Here is a 21738-nt window from a genome sequence, read left to right as displayed (position 1 = left end):
TTAAATCCAGATGAGTAGCTCCTGCGGACCTGACGTTGAGAGGAAGGCATGGATGGCATGGCCTTCCTATTATCCTTGGTCTGAATAAGGACGGGTTCCAAGGCTTCACCAAAAAGCTTTCCTCCTTTGAAGGCAGAGTTGGCAAGGTTAGCACGAGACTTGTGGTCAACCTTCCAGCTCTTGAGCCACAATTGGCGTCGAACTGTGATATCGGAAGCCAGCGCCCTGGCGGACAACTGGGCAGCATCTAACGAAGAGTCTGCCAGAAATCTGACCGCTTTTCCTAATTTATTGAGACCTTGGCGCAGCACGGGCAGCTCAGGAGGGACCATGGGGACAAGTTCCTGCACCCACAAAACTGCCGCCCTTGCAAAAATAGAATTGGCAACCGAGGCTTTGATGGAGAGGGCATTTGCCTCATGCGATCTGCGCAGCGCAGCGTCGCATTTCTTGTCTTCTATGTTTTTTAAAGTGTCTTCTCCTTCCTTAGGGAGTACCGTTCCCGTGACAAGGGAAGCCACCTCCGTATCTACAAAAGGCACCCTGAGTTTATCAGAAAGCGAGGTGCTTGGGTTGTACATGTGCCTGACAGCAGGAGGGGGCCCTTTTTCCTCAATGGGTTTGTCCCATTCGGCCTGGAAGAGGTCCAGGAAAAGCTGGGGACAAGGAACAGCAATCTCCTGACCTTTCAGGGGAGGCAGCACAGAAGGGTCCCCCTCGGTGTCCACTGGGGTGGACGGTGTCACTCCTCCCAAGCGAAGGGTTTTCCTGACCTTGTGGAGCAGGACAGGATAGTCTGCCTGTGAGAACAGCCGATAATTAGGCTGGTGAGACGGGGAAGGGTCTTCCTCATCCCCGGAGAGCTCCCCCTCCTCCCTATCTGACCCTGAATCCTCCGACGGAGTAGGGAGGTCGCGGGGTGCTGGACAGGGAACCAGCGCGACCAAACGGGGAGGAGGCGGGCCACAGGGGGATAGGGCAGGCGGACCGTCATCTGAGGGAGTGGAAGGACCGGGAATAGGAGCCGGGCCCTGGGCCGCAGACAAAATGGCCGCCCCCAGAGAATTGGCGGGAAGCGGCTGAGCGGGGAGTGAAAATGGCACCGCGGGCGGTTGGGCGGGGAGAACCTGCTGCGCCGCAACAGATTGGAAGGGCCAGGGCAGCCTCTGGAGCTCCTCGGCCACCACGCGCCGCAGGAGCGCCGCAAAGCGGGGAGGGATGTCCTCCTCCTCCTCAGAAGCGGCCGCGCTACTCGCAGCGGCGGCAACGCTGGGCCCGGTGGCCGGGCAAAAACGTTTAGTGGGAGGGGCGGAAAGGGAGTCCCCACGCCCCGATCCCCCACGTGCCGCAACCCCAGGCTCACCAGAAAGATCTTCCACAGTCTCCGATCCCCACTGCAGTACGGGAACGGAGGAATCGCCCCTGCAGGAATCGCCCCCGCCCCCTTCGAGTGGACTTGCGTGGGCGGGTGACTGGAGAGGAGATCGGGCCCTGGAAGCACGGGGCGCCGATGGGGCTTTTGAAAGCTTCTTGGCATTCTTAGCGGCCTTGGCCGATCCTTGGGCCCGGGTATTGAGCGCGGGAGCAGAGGCCGCAGCCCACTGAGCCCGACACACAGAGTGTGCTACCGAGTCCTCAGAAAGAGAGGGAGAAACCTCTCTCTCCTCGTGTTGAAGCTCCATCTCCGCTAGGGGTATGAAGGGAGCCGCGAGAGGAATGGTAATAATCAGCCTGTTTGTCTTCTCCCCTTGCTCTTTACAGGTACACAGCCGAGATATAGGCAGGGAGTAAGGCCACAGCAAGCGAAAAGAAGGAGCAGCGAAGAAACGGCCCTGCTGGAGCGAGACAGGGCGAAGAACTGGAGATCAGGGGATTGCCCCTCCCTCCTGCTGTGAGCCGAAGCTCTTGATTGGCCCTGTCTAGGAGCAGGAGGTCGAGACAACCCATCCTAGCTGCGGATGCAACCCTCCTCTGAAGGAAAATTTCTGTTTTAATTTGTTTTATGTTGCTGTAGATCACCCAGAGATGGAAGTTTGGGGTGGTGTACACATCTTAAACAAATATGTACAAATCAGCCAAATATCAGTACAACAGGTAGACTATATAAGAGAAGGTTGTTTGTGCCTGCTTCTCACAGAAACAAACTGTCACAGGGTTGGTTGTTGATGTTTTTTAAGCTTATATCCCCCCCCCCCAAATATAATCAAAGTGGCCAACAAATTAAACCGAACAGAAATGTATAGGAACAGAAACACCAGCAGGAAACAATTAACCAACTTAAAATTAGGCAGATCCCACGTCATCAAAAAACTTTTTAACAGCAGCAAGCAGTAAGAAAGAACAGTCCCGCAAATCACTCTGAAAAAGGTCAGCACTTCATTTGGTGTCAGTGTGGTGTAGTGGCTGGAGTGTTGGACTAGGACTGGGGAGACTCGGGTTCAAATCCCCATTCAGTCATGACTTGGGGCCAGTCTCTTATCTCTCAACCTAACTTGCCTCACAGAGTTGGGATAAAAATAACCATGGAAAAATAACCCTGAGCTTCTTGCAAGAGGAGGAGGGTATAAAATAAGAGCCAGTGTCGTGTAGTGGTTAGAGTGCTGGACTAGGACTGGGGAGATCCGAATTCAAATCCCCATTCAGCCATGAGACCTGCTGGGTGACTCTGGGCCAGTCACTTCTCTCTCAGCCTAACCTACTTCACAGGGTTGTTGTGAGGAGAAACCTAAGTATGTAGTACACCGCTTTGGGCTCCTTGGAGGAAGAGCGGGGTATTAAATAAATAAATAAATAAATAAATAAATAGAAGAGTGTAATGCAGGGACTTATCACGCTTCTGCAGGGAGAGGATTCCAGAAGGCCAGGAATACCATTGAAAATGCCCTGCTCATGGTGCATACCTGATGCACCTCAGGCATTGTCAGCACCTGGGGCAGGGATTCAGATGGGAAGAAACATGTGGGGAAGAGTGTGCGTGCTGGAACACACAGGCACATTGGAGACTTCCGGTCATATCCAGGCAATGCTGCCACCCTGATGGGCTTTGAAAAAAATGTACACCTGCTGAGGGGGAGCGGTGGGAGGGGTAAGTGCACCCTCCCCCGCTCTTAAAGTTAGACGCACACCTTGCTGTCGAACCAGTGGAACCACCAGTTCCGTGAACATCCCTAGTCCCAAGCCATTTAGGGCTTTCTGGTTACAAACCCTGCACCTCGAATGAGCTGGGGGGAAATACGTAAATCAGACCAGATTGCGCAGATCAGACTGGGATAATATGACTCCAGCAAGCACAGATTCTGTCACTGGACCACCCACGGTTGGTTCTGCCCCCAGTGCAACATCATCCTGAAGTGCAGTGGTGTGCAGTAAAGCCATTCACTCCTCTAGGAGAGCAAAGGCCTACAGACAGGAGTATCTTTGGTATGGGACCCAAACCTGCCTTGCTGGTGCCCCAATGATCTGCTACCTGCCAGCCACCTCTCCTCGCCTCAGGGAAAGCTGCCCCTGGCTCCCAGTCCAACAAGCCAGATTGTGCTGAGTCATCAAGAGCCAGCGTGGTGCATAAGAACATAGAAAGCTGCCATATACTGAGTCAGACCATTGGTCTATCTAGCTCAGTATTGTCTTCACAGACTGGCAGCAGCTTCTCCAAGGTTGCAGGCAGGAATCTCTCTCAGCCCTATCTTGGAGAAGCCAGGGAGGGAACTTGAAACCTTCTGCTCTTCCCAGAGCGGCTTCATCCCCTCAGGGGAATATCTTGCAGTGCTCACATATCAAGTCTCCCATTCATCTGCAACCAGGGCAGACCCTGCTTAGCTATGGGGACAAGTCATGCTTGCTACCACAAGACCAGCTCTCCTCTCAGACCAGGTCTCCTCTCAAGTGGAGAGTGGTGTGGTGCTTAGAGTGCTGGACTAGGACCGGGGAGACCCGAATTCAAATCCTCATTCAGCCATGAGACTTGCTGGGTGACTCTGGGCCAGTCACTTCTCTCTCAGCCTAACCTACTTCACACGGTTGTTGTGAGGAGAAACTTAAGTGTGTAGAAGACTGCTCTGGGCTCCTTGGAGGAAGAGCGGGATATAAAATGTGATCTCTCTCTCTCTCTCTCCCTCTCCTGAACCAGGCCAGTGACTTTCCCGAGGCAAACCAGCAAGCAGAGATTTGAATCTGGATTTCCAGTGCCTAAATCCAGCTCTTGACTGACTGCTCAACCCTGGTTCTTAAAGGCTGGTGGGTCTTTGTCAGGAAATGTAGGAACAGGACAGAGGATCGCTTCAAGGGTTGAGGCCGGGGCAAGAAGTTAGCACTGTGGTAATCACCGGCTACTACAAGACAGGACACAGTCCAGCCAGAGTTAAGCATATTTAACAGAGTTCAAATGAATTAAGCAGAGCTGACGCATACTTGAGTGTAGGACAGGATGGCTCTGCCTTAGGGAATGTCAGCTAGAAGGAAGCAAACAAAGAACAGAATGTGAACCTTGTTATTGCTCATGGCACACCCTGTACGTTTTGTGTGCTTTTAAAAGAACGAAAGAACGGCTGTTTCGGCAAGGCACAGGATGGAAGGTGCTGCTGAAATCATTCTATAAGCAAGCTAAAAGGCAAACGTCAACAGTACCTGACATTTTTACAGTGGTGGCAAACCTGTGTCTGCTGCCCTGTACTCTGTGTGTGTGTGTGTGTGTGTGTGTTTTGTGTGTGAGTGGTAAATGCCCCTCCTACAAAAACAAAAAAACCAGAAAATGTTAGAAGGCTTCTAGCTTAACTTAACCTTTCCCCTGACAAGTTACCTTCCTATGTGGAGGGAATGTTTTAGCATGGAGGAACATTCAGTCATATGAGCCCCCACCCCCAGTATGAAGTGGTACAGCCCAGGCGTAGGTTGACACCTCAGTGAGAGGACGAGGTCTCTAAATACAGTAACCATAAGAGACCTAATTCCATACGGGGAGCCATCTTAGTCTGCTGCAGCAAGACTAACACAGAGTCTTGTGTTTTCTGCTGCCTGACTGAAATGTTTTTATTCAACCAGGCAATTTGACTACTGGTGGTTTCTGATTCTGTACTGTATATCTGATAGCTGCTGTCATTCTTCCTTTTATTTTGAAGATTGCTGTGTTTTTATGTTTGTTTTTAAAATTGTTTTAACTGGGTGTTATGCTTTTACAATTGTACATCACTTGGGGCATTGTTTTATGTGGAAAAACAGTCTATTGATTGATTGAATGAATGAATGAATGCATGCATGCATGCATGAATGAATGAATCAGTCACTTTATTTTTTTATTACATTTCTATACCACCAAAAACAGATGTCTCCTGGCGGTTTACTGAAAAAACAAAACAAAACAATAAACCACAGATTAAATCAAACAACTAAAACCAGTTAAAATAATATAAAAAGCAACAACAACAAACAGTTTTTATTGGCGGCCAACGAATAAAGTTTAACTTTCATGGACAACAGCCCATTTTATCAGATGTAAAAACCTGGCTAGTACTGTGATCTGACAACAGCTGTTTGTTTTACTCCTATATGATTCAAATTAAACTAAATATAATAAATATATATCTTTCTTGTTGCAAATTTTATATGATTTTGAAGAGTGTATGTGTGCGTGTGTATCACAATGTGAGACTTTTCCAAAATACTAAAAATGAAAAGCTTCAGTCAAACTCAGTCATCTATAATCATACCACCAATAAAACACAGCGCAAATTCCATTGAAATGCCATGTAAAAGAATCAAAGGGGAGGCACACTGAAATAACTAGGCCTTGGTTGGAAAAATAAGAGACCGATGAACTGTAATCTGAAATACTACATGTATGAAGAAAATAGCTGCTGACCCAGATAACTAACAAAGGGGCAGACTGAAATACTATTTATTAGTGGCTGATATCCAGATTACTGTTATGAGCACTACAAATTGTTTTGCGCATGCAATGAGGGATGTGTATTTTAGCTGATCTCCCCTTTCCTCTGCAGCTTACTGTGCCTCCCCAAAATATGTCTTTGAGGGCTATAGGACCCTCAGCGACATATTTTTGGGAGGCACAATAGGCTCCAGAGGGAAGGATATATTTTCAAAAATGGCTGCTCCTTCACTGTGCACATGCAACTCCCTGATCCCTTTCTCACGATCACAGAGAAACCTTTTCCCTGACATGTTAGCTTTCTATGTGGAGGGAATGTTTTGTTATGGAGAGACGCTGCAGGGGAGGAAGCCTTAAAATGCTCCCGAAGATGATTCAGGTCTTCATTCGCTGATGTTTGCTGGCTGCTACCGGCAGCTGGAGGTTTGGGGGACAGAAGGCCCCTGCAACTCCCATAATGCACCATGTGAGTGTGCACCAGAACCGGCCAGGAGTCCCACAGTCTCCCAGTCCCAGCTGCAAGCAACTGGGGCTGAAAAATGATCAGCAAAACAGGGTCAAGGGAGCACTCCTACGTTTGTTGTCGGGGCGCCATCAGGATCTGGCACGATCCCAGCGATTCTCATGCATGGGCAAGACCAGGCTTGGCTTTGTTAACCAGTTTTGCCTGCATGTGAGAACAGCCTCCCTGTATGATTAGACTGAATGATACACATGGGAGTTATTGTGCTATACTCTGTATATATAAGCATCCCAAAAGACATGAGGCATAGTTAGCTCAAACACTTTTAAGAGATGCAGCACCTATTAGCGGCTGTCTTAAGCCTTATTCAGGAATCACAGGAACTGTGAACAATAGACAACATCCAGCCCAAGTCATGACTAATTCCCCTTGAAGTTAATGAGACTTGACTTAATCATGACTAACTTGTCTCACTGATTTCAATAGTGCTTAGTCATGACTAACTAATCTGGAAGCTGCCCACTCTACCTGGGTTCCTAAACTCAGGGAACACAGTCCCAATCACAGAGAGGATCTCTATAGAGGTACAGTGTATACACCCTCAGACAAATATTGTCATCATGGACAGTGTGCAGCCTCGCCTACACTGTGGGCTATGGAGCACACTGGCATGCGGGTGGGGCTTACTTGTGGGCTCTTATGGATGCTGTGGTTGGGTACAGCATCCACATTTAGTATAGCTCCTGAACAGGGCTTTACCACTGAATCTCTGTTGCATGGAACACCATTCAGGCCAGCAGAAAGGAAGCTCACCTCTGCTCCAATTTATGCACATTCACCTGAAAGCCTGAACAGAGCTTTTTTTGGTTTTTTTAAAAAGAAAACTTGAAATGGCAGCTCCCCTGACACTCCATCCAAAGTTAAATGGTTGTGTGTCCCATGATAACATACAGTGTTGTCTTATGATGCCAAGCATGAAGACCAGTTTTTCAGATGTTTATCTAGCTGCACTAATTAAGTTACTCAGCAACACACTGTGTCATCACTGAATGGCTTCTTTTGACATAAATTCAATGGAGCAACCAGAGGATGAATAATTACATTTCACAGGACACAATCTTGTTAACTACCAAGTTGCACCCTGATCTTCTTCAGAGCACTGCTCCATGATCGGAAACACATTCCGCTTGCGCAAGGGAAGCTGCACTTCAAGAACATTTTCAGCCCACGAAAGCAGCATCCTTGCATAACTACAAGCCTCACTTTGCATGGGGAAGGAGCTTCCAGCAATGGAGCAATGTTCCACAGAAGCTTATGATGCATGATCCAGTCAAAGTTACACATTTTTACATTTCACAGATTTCTGTGAGAGAGTTAGGGTTAAACTAGACATCACTTTAAGCACCTGCTTTACCACTGTGTATTTGCTTTTTCGGTGTAAAGCAGCACACAGGGCCTTCTAGACCATATTGAGAATGTTGTTATACACACACACACCTGAAATCACCTTGCCTTTTTTTATGGAAACTTGAAATGGCAGCACCCCTGAGAATCAACACATTTATGTCCCGCTGATTTCAATATATGCGATTTAAGCATGGGCTTCGTTCTCTGGGGCTGAAGACAGTGGGACCTCAGAGTACTTCTTCTTTAACTGGATCTTGCCCAAGTTGTTGTGACAAGGCTGTCAATTGTTCCAGATCTGAGAGAATGGCTCCTGCATTTCTTCAAAGGAGACCATTCTCCACACAAAGTATGTCTGTTTTTAAATACAAGTCAATTTCCTTCCCATTCCCATGATAAAATATGGTATAGTCCTATGATGGCAAGCATGAAGTCCAGTTTTTCCAGTTGTTTATCTAGCTGCGCTAATTAAGTTACTCAGCAACACATGGCTGAACGGCTCCTTTTTTACAGAAATCCAATGAAGGAATTGGAAGAAGAGCAATTATATTTCACAGTGCACAATCTTGTTAAAAGTTACATCCTCACATTCTGCAGACTAGCACTTCTCCATCACCGGAAGCTCATTCTGCTTGGGCAAGGAGAACTGCACTTCCCCATTGACCTCTTTAGCCCACAGAGGGACTCCTTGCATAACCACAGGTCTCATTTTGTGAATGGAAGGAGCTTTCCACAATGGAACAATGCTCCACAGAGCTTAGGATGCTACCCAATAAGCATGACCCACAGGGCTCAGGAAATCCACTAGTCTACTTTAAAAAAAAAAATGTATTTATTGTTAAATTTACAAACCACCTTTCATTAAAATAATCCCAAGGCATTTCACACAGAAAAACTAAAACAAGACTATAAAAATACACAATTAAAATATTAAGCTAAAATATAAAAACATGAATCTGACTAAAAAGATTTAAAATACAAGCATTAAATAATCATACAAAATACAATATACAAAGAAGCAGCAGTAGGGACAATCATATAAAAGCCTGGGTAAAAAGCCAAGATTTAACAAGCTTTCTAAAAACTGTGATGGAGACTGAGGAACGAATAGCCACCAGGAGAGCATTCCAGAGTGTGGGGGCAGCAACAGAGAAGGCCCTGACCCAGGTGCATGACAGCTAAGCCTCCCTCATTGTCGGCACCTGGAGTGGAGCCCCCTCAGATGACCTCGTTAAGCAGGCTGCAACCCTTGGGAGCAGGCAGTCCCTTAGGTATCCAGGGCCCAAACTTGTCTTTGATGGGCGAAAAATGATGCCTGACAAGTGAGGAACTGTCTGATGAGTAAAATATTTTTTTCTGGCTGGTGAACTGAGTCAACATTTCTTGACCCCTGATGACTTGGTCAAAATTAAGTGCTGTTACATCTTGCAGATGATAGTGGGAGAGGTAGGGTAAAACCTCATGTTGCTCTTAGCACCTGCTTTGCAGTTGCAGACTTGCTTTTTCAGTGTAAGCAAAAAGGGCCTTCAGTACGGGGTCCCTACACATGCTAGTTTACACAGAAAAATGAAGCACACAGCTGTGTAAGAAGTGCTTAAAGAAATATCTGATTCGACCCTTAAGTAGATACTTGACTCTCTGTTGATTCATGTAAGGCACTTAATGTTCTGTACTGCACTTTCAACCAAAAGCACAATCCTCTGCTGTCTTTAGAACTAGCAGAGGATGAGCAGTTGCTGAGTAAATGATTCTAGCCTACAGCAGATGAAGCACATGTTAGAAGACTAGTCACATGTTATATCAGCTATTCAATAACAATAGGGCTATTCACATGTTATGTTGTACATGTATACACCTCTCTGTGCACACATACACACTTTATTGTGAATGACTGACTTGGGTTTATTTTAAAAGTCAGCACAGGCCATGACTGGGCCCCTTGAAAATGTAGATCATGTGTACTGCTGGGCATACCGCAGTACACATGAATGTAATGTGTGAACAACTTCGCATGTACAGATCAATAGTTGTATACACTGTACATAGATTGTACGTGCATTCAATATAATGTGTGAATATGGCCAGAGTGTAATGGTAAAGAGAGCTCTCAAATTGACTCTTGGTATGAGAATTAGGGTGCTAAAATCTGTCCTTATTTTCACCTATATATAGGCCTCTGGAGCTCCACGCTGCCCCACATAGCGCAGATTGTCTGGAAGCGTGGTTCATGCTCCCAGCAACATTGCAGATATACTGTTACTAATTAAAAATATTTATTTGTTCGATTTACATACTTTTTCATTAAAATAATATCAAAGTGGTTTTCAATATAATTAAAACAATGCATAATTAAAATACAAAAGTAAAGATAAATATAAAATTAATCTTTTTTAAACAATTTAGAAATCCAGTTAAAAACAATACTACATAAAAACACACAAAGAAGCAGCAGTAAAAATACTTTCATTTAAAATCCTGGGTGAAAAGCCACATCTTCTTATAACCTCCAACCACCAGCCCATACCTTCCCTGGCAAATTTTATTAGCAGTGAAGGACAAGGGTCTAGAGCACACTAAGGGTCTTGAGCACACGTTGCTCAAGATCTTGTCCACATTCTCAAACTGTACCAACGGAAAAGAATCCAACACAGTAGGGCCAGACAGTACCTAGGCACATCAGCCAGAACTGCCACAACCCTGCTGTCCAAATCGGAACAGATGCGAGCAACGTTATCTGCAAAGCAGCATACAAACCAGTCACAGCGGGCAATAGATGGTTCCTCCTCCATTACATGGGATGAAGTGTGAAGCAATAACTTTGCTACACAAAAAAACTCTGCTGGCCTGCATTGAACAGACACAATGGATGTGGAGGTGAAAAAATCATATAAACATTAAACATTAAAATCATTTAAAACCCAGCATTAAAAGTATTAAAACTATAAATCTAATTAAAAGCCTGAGTGAGTAAATATGCCTTGTGCCTTTTTAAAAGTTGCCAGAGATGGGGAGCCTCTTATTTCAATGGGGAGCGCATTCCAAAGCCCAGGGGTAGCAATGGAGAAGGCCCACTCCTGAGTAGCCACCAGATGAGCCGATGGCAACCACAGACATACCCCTCCAGAAGATCTCAATGGGTGATGGGGCTCATGGCGAAGAAGACGTTCTCTTAGGCAGCTGCCTAGTCTATCTGGTCAAATGAACTCTGCCCTTCAGCAAAGAAGGACTGAGGATAAAGGATATGGGGCATTCATGAGGTGTTTGTTGTCTTCCTCCTGTCTTTTATGAGATCAGAGGCTTTTGTTCCAGTGTGCATGATGGACAATCGGAATATCTTGTGTGGTGTGGCGTGAACAAACTTTGTCTATAGGGTTCAACACTACATACGTTTCCGAGGACTTAAAGAGCATTGAACAATGGTTAAAAAAATGCTGGTATTCCACCCTAAAAATTTTTTGAAGGAAGGTATACACAATGCGACCAAACGAGTAACATCACAAGAGCCGAGATAACCGGCATCAGTAATAATAAACCCAATTCTGAGGTTAAGAATATTCAGATGAAGCAGTTTAAACAGAACTGAAAGCAGTGTTAATTTTGCCACTTAAAAAAAAAGAGGAAGTGGTTATGGCTGCAAGACTGATGAAAAATCAGAGGATGACAGCTACAGCAGACAAAGAGCACATGGTAGGAATATTATTGCCAAAGATCCAAAGGCTAGATCACAAGAAGGAACAAGGCCTTCCTATCCACAGATATATCAGAAAAGAAACATGAAGGATTCCCTCTCAGAACAGAACTAGTTCATGAATGTAAGCCCAGTTGACTCATGAGGGATATATGCCACATCTACAGGGAGGGGCCCCTCCGATAGCGGAGCATGCACATGATCTGCAAGCTCTAGTAATGAAAGTCAAGGAGCACAGTGAAAAAATGGGACAACAAATAAATGTAAAGAAGACTAAACTAATGACAACGGGCACAGCAACCAGCCAATGTTTTCAATGAAGACCCTGAAGTGGTGGATAGCTTCTGCCTTTTAGGATCGACCATCAACAGTAAAGGATCCAGCAGTCAAAAAATACGCCACAGACTAGCACTTAGTAGGGTTGCAATGAAGGCCTTGGGAAGGATATTTAGATGCCGTGTCGTGTCTATACCTATGAAGATTAGAATCATTTGGACAATGGTTTTTCCCATAACACTCTATGTATGCGAAAGCTGGACTTTGAAGAAGCAAGATAGAAAAAGCATTGATGCTTTTGAACTCTGGTGCTGGAGAAGACTTTTGAGGATACCATGGACAGCCAGGAGAACAAATACATGGATCATAGAACAAATCAATTTTCACTTGAGGCACAAATTAATATGGAATTGTTTAATCCAGGCCTACTAATAAGTGTATAAGAGTTTGATTCAAAATTTGGTTAAGACTATTAAACACCACAAAGAGCCACTAGGCTTGAAACAAAGAAAATTGTTTGAGTCAGGAAAAGTGTTTAAACCAGGAATGTGGGGCCCCTCTCAAGAATGTGAGATAGGAGGCCAGAAATAACAAATGCCAGAACCTGTCAGGAGATAGATAACATAGGTACGCAACTAGTCCATTAGCCAACTCTCTCACTCAAGCAAAAAGAAACATCCTGGCACCAGAAACCTATAAGGAGTGAGGTTATCAGAAAGGCCAAGTAGTAACTCATCTTCCCAGGCTCTAAGTGGCACCTCTGGAATGTGTATGTTTAATTACCAATGACATGTATTAATTGCTTTAATGATATGCTTGTTTGCTTGAAACCTATATAAACTAGCCAACTGCGCTCCTTCAGTGAGCAGTACCAGCCAGATTCTCTCTGACTGTACTTTGCCTTTTGTGATCACAAAATAAAAGCTTATTTGAGCATGCATCCTTGTTGCATTTTGGCTTAAATTCAGTCAGGCAGCAAGTCTATAGCGGGAAGCTTGTCCAATCCTTTTTGGTCCAGCAAGACGCCCCATTCTCTATCGACTCAGATAGAAGGTTGAACGCAAGGGTTTGGATCAAACAGAGGGCAGGATTCTAGAGGATTTTTTGCACAACAAAATGACCAGGTTCAAACTATAATACTTCAGACACACTATGCGAAAACCTAGCTCCCTTGAGAAGTCCATAATGATGGGGAAAGTTGAAGGAAAGAGAAGAAGAGGACGACCAGCAGCAAGGTGGATGGATTTGATTATGACAGCAATGAATGCACCACTGAGAGACCTTAAAGGCCAATCTGATCATCCTGGAGAGAATCTATCTATGTGGTTGCTAAGAGTCGACACTGACTTAATGGCATTTAATAAACCATCCAACCAGGAGGGGAAAATGCCAGACTTCTGAATGTCAAATAGTAACCTCCCCACACCCCAGTTTTTTAGTTATACTCATACATATTTGAAATCCTCCTCACACATTGAAAGGAAGATGGTTGCTGTTTTTACCACACTGTAAATAAACTCTCCTGTTATACATGCAACAGGATGATTAAAGCAGCATTACAAACAAGTCCACAGAAGTTCTCATCCGTTCAGTCATGTCCGACTCTCAGTCACTCTATGGATCAATGCACTCCATGCCATCCTATCTCATACATTTTCCTTTAATTCCACCATGGTCATTCCAGTGTCATTTTTTATAATATCCAGCCACCGAGTACAAGGCTGTCCCCATCTCCTTCTTCCACTGATCATTCCCAGCATAATTGTCTTTTCGAGTGAATCAGCTCTCATGACATGACCAAAATATGTCAGTCCTTGTTTAGTAATCTTGGCTTCTAGCTATAATATTGGTTTAACTCGATCTAAAACTTCCTTATTCATGATTCTTGCTGTCCATGGGATACACAACAGTCGCCTCCAACACCACATCTCAAAAGCATCCATCCTTCTCCTGTCTGCCTTCTTCAAATCCCATGTTTCACAACCATATGTAGCTATTGGAAATATTATTGCATTGACTAGTCTGCATTTGACTGGAAGACTAATATCTTTGCTCTTCCAAATTTTGCTCATGCTGATCATTGCAGTTCTTCCAAGTGCTATATGCCTTCTGATCTCAGGGCTGCAGTCACCACATTGATCGATTTTAGAGCCAAGAAAAATAAATTCTTTTACTACTTCAATTATCTAATTATTGATCTTCACTCTGACTTGTGTATTCTCTGCAGTCGTCAATATCTTTGTTTTCTTGATGTTAAGATGCAATCCAAATTTGTCACTTTCATCTTTAATTTTTAAAATTAGCCACTCTAGATCTTTCTTGCTTTCCACAAGCAATGTTGTATCATCTGCATATCGAAGGTTGTTAATATTCCTACCACCAATTTTCACTCCTATAGCAGACTCTTCCAAATATGCATTCCTCATGACCATTTCTGTGTACATATTAAATAGTGTGGGAGACAGGATGCAACCTTGACGAGTGCCTTTCCCAATTTTAAACCACTCTGTATCTCCATTTGCCTTTCTTACCATGGCTTCTTGATAAGAGTACAGCGACTGTATAAGCTGAATGAGGCAATTCCAGAGCTTATCATGATGAACACAATCAAAAGCTTTTGTATAGTAAATGAGGCACATATAGAGGTCTTTTTGATATTCCTTCGCCTTTTCCATCATCCATCGAAGACTGGCAATGTGATCATGCATTCCTCTTCCTTTTCGAAATCCTGCTTGTACATCTGGCATCTCTCTATCAGCAGCTGGATTCATAAGTTGTTGAATGATCTTCAAAAGAATTTTACTCACATGTGGTATCAGGGCTATGGGGCGATAGTTTGAGCAGTCTTTCGTATCATCTTTCTTTGGTACTGGTATAAATACAGACCTTTTCCACTCTTTTGGCCACCAACAAGTCTTCTATACACTTTGTCATAGCGCTGTCAATACCTTTATTGGTAAAGCTCTCAATAACTGTACTGGTACTCCATCAACTCCAGGAATAGATAGTTTTAAATAAATAGTAGTTTAAAAAAAAAAGCTTTCTACCCTGCTAAAAATTTCAGGCAGAGCTGAAACCATCACACTTCTTTTCAACCCATATAATCAATTCTGGCCTAACTATACGATTTCCTTCTCTCTGAAGCCTCCTTCTGTCTTTGAGCACTGCCGGCAACCCCGTTTCAAGTCCTTCTGGGGAAGGGCCATAGACGGTAGTGCAGCATGCCTTGCATGGAAAAGATCTCAGGTTCAATCTTCGGCAGCATCTTCAGGTCTGAAACCTCAGAGAGCCACGGCCAGTCAGTCTCGATCCAGGGTTCCCAACAGGGGGTACTAAGATTCCTAGGGGTACTTGAAGGGCTCCCAAGGGGTCCTCCGGGTCCTCCTGCCTCCTCCTCTAAGGATCACGGTTTGAAGCCAATGCATTCTCAGCAATGTGTTTGCTACAGAATGGGAAGGACTGGGGAGTAAAGTCTATCCTCCTCTGCTCCTGATTGGCTGGCTGTTTGCTGAAGCTTAGCATATCTCTCCCCTCAGTCTGACAGGCTTCAGAAAATTAGCACTAAAAGAAAATTAGCAAGAAAACCTGTCCCATTTATTTCAATAAGACTGCTTATGAGTAACTTAGCCTGAATGTAAGCCAGTGACTGAAGTAGCCTGTCTCATAAGTGTAACATTTAAATTTGTGTGTGCACACACACACACACACAAAATCTCTATAAGATATCCGAGCTGAATGTTTGTGACAGGGGTACACTTTTAAATCAGTTCCTAGTTTAGCCATGAATTTTATTGTGCATCCTCAGGCAAGTTGTTCTCAGTTTAACCTAAGAACATAGGAAGCTGCCTTATACCAAGTCAGACCACTGGTCCATCAAGCTCAGTATTGTCTACACCAGACCTGCTCAGCTTATGCCCCCCAGCTGTTTTTGGACTACAACTCCCATAATCCCCAGCCACAGTGGCCAATAGCCAGGGATTATGGGAGTTGTAGGCCAACATCTGCAGGAGGGCCAAAGTTGAGCAGCCTTGGTCTACACAGACTGGCGGCAGCTTCCCCAAGCTTACAGCAGAAATCTCTCTCGGCTCTTTCTTGGAGATACCAGGAAGGAACTTGGAGCCTTCTGCTATTCCCAGAGCAGCCCCACCCCCTAAGGGGAATATCTTGCAATGCACACATGTAATCTCCAATTCAGATGCAACCAGGGCAGACCCTGCTTAGCAAAGGGGACCTGGCTCTGCTTTTGGATGCTCAGGTGGATGCTCAAATGAAGAGAACAGAAAGGAACACAAACTCTGGCAAAAGAAATGCAAGGTGACAATAAGGGAGGCAAAAAGAGAGTTTGAGGAACATTTAGCCAAAAGTATCAAGGGGAATAACAAAAAGTTATTTAAATACATCAGAAGTAGGAAACCTGCCAGGGAGGCAGTTGGACCATTAGATCATGAAGCAGTGAAAGGGATTATTAAGGAGGATATGGAGGTTGCAGAGAAGCTAAATGGGTTTTTTGAGTCCATCTTCACAGCAGAAAATACTGAGCATATACCTGTTCCTGAACCAGGCTTTTTAGGGATGGAGGCTAAAGAACTGAATCAGATAGAAGTGACAAGAGATGATGTTCTAAACTGTCTGGAAAAACTGAAAACTAACAAATCACCAGGGCCGGATGGCATCCATCCAAGAGTCCTCAAAGAACTCAGATGTGAAATTGCCGACCTCCTTGCTAAAATATATAAGTTATCCCTGAAATCGGGCTCTGTACCAGAGGACTGGAGAGTAGCAAATGTAACACTGATTTTCAAAAAGGGATCCAGGGGCGATCCGGGAAATTACAGGCCGGTTAGCCTAATGTCCGTTCCAGGCAAACTGATGGAAAGCATCCTCAAGGATAAAATTGTAAAGCACACAGAAGAACAGGCTCTGCTGGGAGAGAACCAGCATGGCTTCTGCAAAGGTAAATCTTGCCTCACAAACCTTTTGGAGTTTTTTGAGAGTGTCAACGTGTGTGTGGATCAAGGTGATCCAGTTGACATAGTATACCTGGACTTCCAAAAAGCTTTTGACAAAGTTCCTCATCAAAGACTCCTGAGGAAACTTAGGGGTCATGAGATAAGGGGACAAGTACATGTGTGGATTGCTAACTGGTTGAAAGACAGGAAACAGAGGGTAGGTATAAATAGAGAGTTTTCACAATGGAGGAACATAAGAAGTGGGGTCCTCAGGGATCTCTACTGGGACCGGTGCTTTTTAATTTCTTCATCAATGATCTAGAAGCAGGGATAAGCAGCGAGGTAGCCAAATTTGCAGATGATACCAAACTCTTTTGGGTAGTGAAATCCAAAACAGATTGTGATAAGCTCCAAAAGGATCTCTCAAAACTGGGGGAGTGGGCGAGAAAGTGGCAAATGCGGTTCAATGTTGGCAAGTGTAAAGTGATGCACATAGGGACGAAGAACCCCAACTTCAAGTATACGCTGATGGGATCTGAGCTGTCGGTGACTGACCAGGAGCGGGATCTTGGGGTCGTGGTGGACAGCTCGTTGAAAGTGTCGACTCAATGTGCGGCAGCTGTAAAAAAGGCCAATTCCATGCTAGGGATCATTAAGTAGGGGACTGAAAATAAAATGGCTAATATTATAATGCCCTTATACAAAACTATGGTGCGACCACACTTGGGAGTATTGCGTACAATTCTGGTCACCACATCTTAAAAACGACATTGTTGAACTGGAGAAGGTACAGAAGAGGGCAACCAAGATGATCAGGGGCCTAGAGCACCTTTCTTATGAGGCAAGGCTACAACACCTGGGGCTTTTAAGTTTAGAAAAAAAGACGACTGTGGGGAGACATGATAGAGGTCTATAAAATCATGCATGGGGTGGAGAAAGTGGACAGAGAGAAATTCTTCTCCCGGGTCAGCCCATGAAATTGATTGCCGGGAAATCTAGGACCAACAAATGGAAGTACTTTTTCACACAACGCATAATCCACTTGTGGAATTCTCTGCCACAAGATGTGGTGACAGCCAACAACTCGGATGGTTTTAAGAGGGGTTTGGATAACTTCATGGAGGAGAGGTCTGTCATTGGCTACTAGTTAGAGGGCTGTGGGCCACCTCCAGCCTCAAAGGCAGAATGCCTCTGAGTACCAGTTGCAGGAGAGTAACAGCAGAAGAGAGAGCATGCTCTCAACTCCTGCCTGTGGCTTCCAGCAGCATCTGGTGGGCCACTGTGCGAAACAGGATGCTGGACTCGATGGGCCTGGGGCCTGATCCAGCAGGGCTGTTCCTATGTGGCAGCAGTGGCCAGGGCTGCCTTTGCACAGCTTCTACTACTACTATGAATATTTATATACTGTACCGCTCTTCAACCAAAGTTCTCAAAGCGGTTTACATAGAAAAATAAATAATACATAAATAAATAAGATGGTCCCATCCCCAAAGGGCTCACAATTGCAGATCTGGCCACAGTTACCCACGCCTTAGTCATGGCTGGATTACTGCAATGCGCTTTACATTACATCGCTGCCCTTGAAGAATATTCGGAAGCTTCAGTTGGTGCAGAATGCAGCTGCCAGGCTTCTCTCTGGAACTGCTTGCTCAGAGCATATGACACCTATTTTGAAAGAGCTGCACTGGCTGCCTTTTTGTTTCCAGATCCAATTCAAGGTGGTGGTTATTACTTTTAAAGCTCTTAACAGTTTGGGTCCTGGACACCTGAAGGATCGCCTGCTCCGAAGGGTTTCTGCCCACCCAGCAAGGTCAGAGGGGCCTTTGCTCTGTGTGCTGAGGTTGAGAGAGGCTAAATTGTTGTGCACATGGGACAGGGCCTTCTCTGATGTTGCCCCCAGGTTCTGGAATGCTCTCCCAGTGAATGTCTGCTCTTTGACATCTGTGGCTGCTTTTAAAAAACAACTAAAGACCTTTTTATTGTTCAGGCTTTTACCCCTTAGGGGCTGCCAAGTCTCTCAGCTTTCCTGCTTATGTTTTTCTTTTTTTAAAAAATGAGATTTTCCTGCTTCTGTGTCTTTTTTATGTGTGTGTGTGTGTGAGAGAGAGATGGTTTTCATTGTTTAACTGATATTAAGGTTTTAAATGTGATTTTTATGGAGTTTTATTGTATTTTAACTTTTATAAACCGTCTCAGGATGTCTTATGAAACGCAGTATAAAAACTGAACAATTGAGAGTATAAAATTGGAAAAAATGTACACTATATCAAGAAGATAAAACATATGCTGTTGCAAGCTCCTTGAAGGATGCCAGGACATATCTTTTTTTTGGGTTTTGTATACTATGTTCTGGCCGAGAGCTCTTTAGAGAATCCTTGAGGTACTTTGATGGGAAGGTAGAATACAGTCTGAAGGCCAGGGCAGCCCTCCACAAATACAAAAATTGGTCACGTCTCCTATAGTATGGATACTCACTCTGTTACCAGACAGGCTGAAGAGCACCAGTCAGTCACAAGACTATGGTACTTCCCCTACAAGAAATCACCCTGAACTACAGCAAGGAAAAATTGCACAAGTTCTGATAATAGCAATAGAGATTTTGCTCTCTTCAAACAGAGCAGGCAATCCAAGGCCCCAGGTCAGAAGAAGGCAGGAAGGAGATAACATGCTTCCCCTTTCCTCACATGACCCCAAACAAAATAAATAAATAAATAAATAAAAACTTAAAGATGGCTCAAACATAGCCTCACCTAAAAACACTTCCATTCTACAATAATCTATTTCTAGGTTACCGTAAAAAATAAATACACAGGAATTTGTCGAAACCCTTTATTTTCATTTACTAACATCCTGCCCTTTTCAGGATCTCAAGACAACCTACACTTTTTATTTTTACAGGACTCCGACAGATTTGTGCTGCAATTTCAGTCATAAACATAGCTTTAAAAAGGAAGACAGTAATTGAGTGGAGGCTTTGTGATAGGAGTGGAAAGTGGCAACCTTTTGCTACACAAATTGAGAGTTTGCATGTTTAAATCATGATTTAATGTTTGCATGATTTAACAAATTGTATGTGTTAAATCTTCAGAAAGCACCTTTTATTATTTTGATTTGTTTTTGTTTTTATGGCTAGCCAGACTAAATTACTCGTGAGTACACCCATTGACTTTAAGGGAACAAATTTATTTCAGTGGGATGACTCATGAGTAATTGAGTCTGGCCATCAACCAATGTTTTCCTTTTCTATACATTATATCACATACTGTTTTTCATTTCAGGAGGCTTTTAATCTTACTGGCTAAGATAGTTTTCACTTCTGCTGATTAATAACTTCTTAAAATTATCTTGATACATTTTATTATTATTGTATATCACTGATATTTAATTTAGAGCAAGGTACAAAGGAAATAAATACCAAAATATTAATCTAGCTAACCCTTTCAGCCTTCTGATGAAGTAGTCTCTGACCCACAAAAGCTTTTACCACAATACAATTATTTGTTAGTCTTTAAGATGCCATAAGAATCAACAAAGTGCTTGTTGCGGTCAGCTTTGTTCATTGTCTCCGTGGAGCAGGGCAGTAACTGACAAGACTGGCTGTCTCAGTGGACCTGGGGCAAATGCATGGCCCCGTTGAGCCTCCCAAGCCCGGAGGAAAAGAGGTCCAGGAACGTTTCCACCCTACCTGATCAGGAGTGGCCAACCCACGCGCCTGCCAGCAGCAGTGGCTCAAGAGAAGCAGAACCCAGAGACTCGTCCAGGCACAGTCCCGACTATTCCAGAGGTGGACTCCAACCCAGGGATCGCTTCTAGTCCTTGCAGCGTTGCCCATCAGGATCCCTTTCCCGCATCGATGAGGGTCGCTTCCCCTTTAAACGCTCCTTCTTACTCTGTGTCAGCAAAGCACCAGTTTAGAATTGTAGCAACCTAGGGCAGCAAGTTTTTGATTGGCTGGCTGAAAGGGACAGACCGACTTCAAAGGAGGATGTGACCGAGCCATAGAGATAGAAATAAAAGCTAGAGTCCCACTGCATCATAGTCCTTATGGACACTTCCGGGTGAAATGGAACGTTCTTACCTTCCACGACTACATAAAGAGTAAAGAGACCAAGGCCTAGAGCTGCGCCGCTCTGTGGCCAACGACTATCATGGTCGATGGAGGTTTTCTGTTTCTACCGGAAGTCTACTCGGTGTCATTCGGGCTTTTTGAAAAACCTCTCTTACCGTTAGAGTTAAGAAGAAAAGTGAAAAGCACAAGGAAACTTCAACTACGGGGTTCTCCGAGAAATGTGTTATAGATGGCTTTGAAAGTTTGGGTATCAAGCAGCTAAGCCATACTTGCTGGTAGAAATGCTATAATAAGCAAGGCGGTTTAGTTCTGAAAAACTAACACATACACCACTGATGCTTTTTTTGGAGAACTTGGATTGCCTTTCTTCGATATTTTAAGAAGGAAACAAAATGTGATAGAGGTTGTGGGCAAAAACATAAAGAAGCTTCATTTGTCCATACTGAGCATGCTCCAACAGGAAACCAGGCCTTGTTCAATAATGAAAAGTGTTGCTACACCAGTACTACTCCTTAACAGGAGGGCAGCTGCCAGCAGGGCAGGCCATGTTAGGAAGCTTTCCAGACATAGGCAGCATCCATAGCACAAGCCAGTGTGGTAGTGGTTAGAGTGTTGTACTACAATCAGGGAGACTTCAGCCATAGAATACTCTGCGCCAGTCACTTACCTCTCAGCCTAATCTACTTCACAGGGTTGTTGTGAGGATAAGCATAACCATGTACACTGCTCTGGGCTCCCTTGATATACAGATACTACAGAGCAAGCACTCCTGTTCCAGACAGACAACTGTGAATGCTACCCAGCCACCAATGAGGCAAAAGCTCTAGTGTTCATTGGTTATGTACTTTATTATTATTATTATTATTTACATTTATATCCCGCTCTTCCTCCAAGGAGCCCAGAGCGGTGTACTACATACTTGAGTTTCTCTTTCACAACAACCCTGTGAAGTAGGTTAGGCTGAGAGAGAAGTGACTGGCCCAGAGTCACCCAGCTAGTTTCATTGCT

General features: G+C 44.3%; 1 protein-coding gene across 7 annotated transcripts in view; it reads right to left on the bottom strand.

The window, feature by feature from the left end:
* The window catches only part of NEU1 (neuraminidase 1), a 48191-nt gene extending 27552 nt beyond the window's left edge, over positions 1 to 20639 (bottom strand). For 3 of the 7 annotated variants that reach the window (XM_053297508.1, XM_053297506.1, XM_053297507.1), the window contains exon 1: positions 20347 to 20637. In XM_053297508.1, coding sequence (XP_053153483.1) covers positions 20347 to 20493 — 147 coding nt within the window. In that variant the 5' untranslated portion in view covers positions 20494 to 20637. Of the gene's footprint in view, positions 1 to 4623; positions 4678 to 20346 lie in introns of those variants that run through there. The other 4 variants (XM_053297504.1, XM_053297509.1, XM_053297503.1 and 1 more) reach the window with 4 other exon arrangements.
* Positions 20640 to 21738: the final 1099 nt, after the last annotated feature.

Source organism: Hemicordylus capensis, chromosome 2, assembly GCF_027244095.1.
Source record: "Hemicordylus capensis ecotype Gifberg chromosome 2, rHemCap1.1.pri, whole genome shotgun sequence".
Taxonomy (NCBI): Eukaryota; Metazoa; Chordata; class Lepidosauria; order Squamata; family Cordylidae; genus Hemicordylus; species Hemicordylus capensis.
This window is presented reverse-complemented; position numbering and strand designations above follow the sequence as displayed.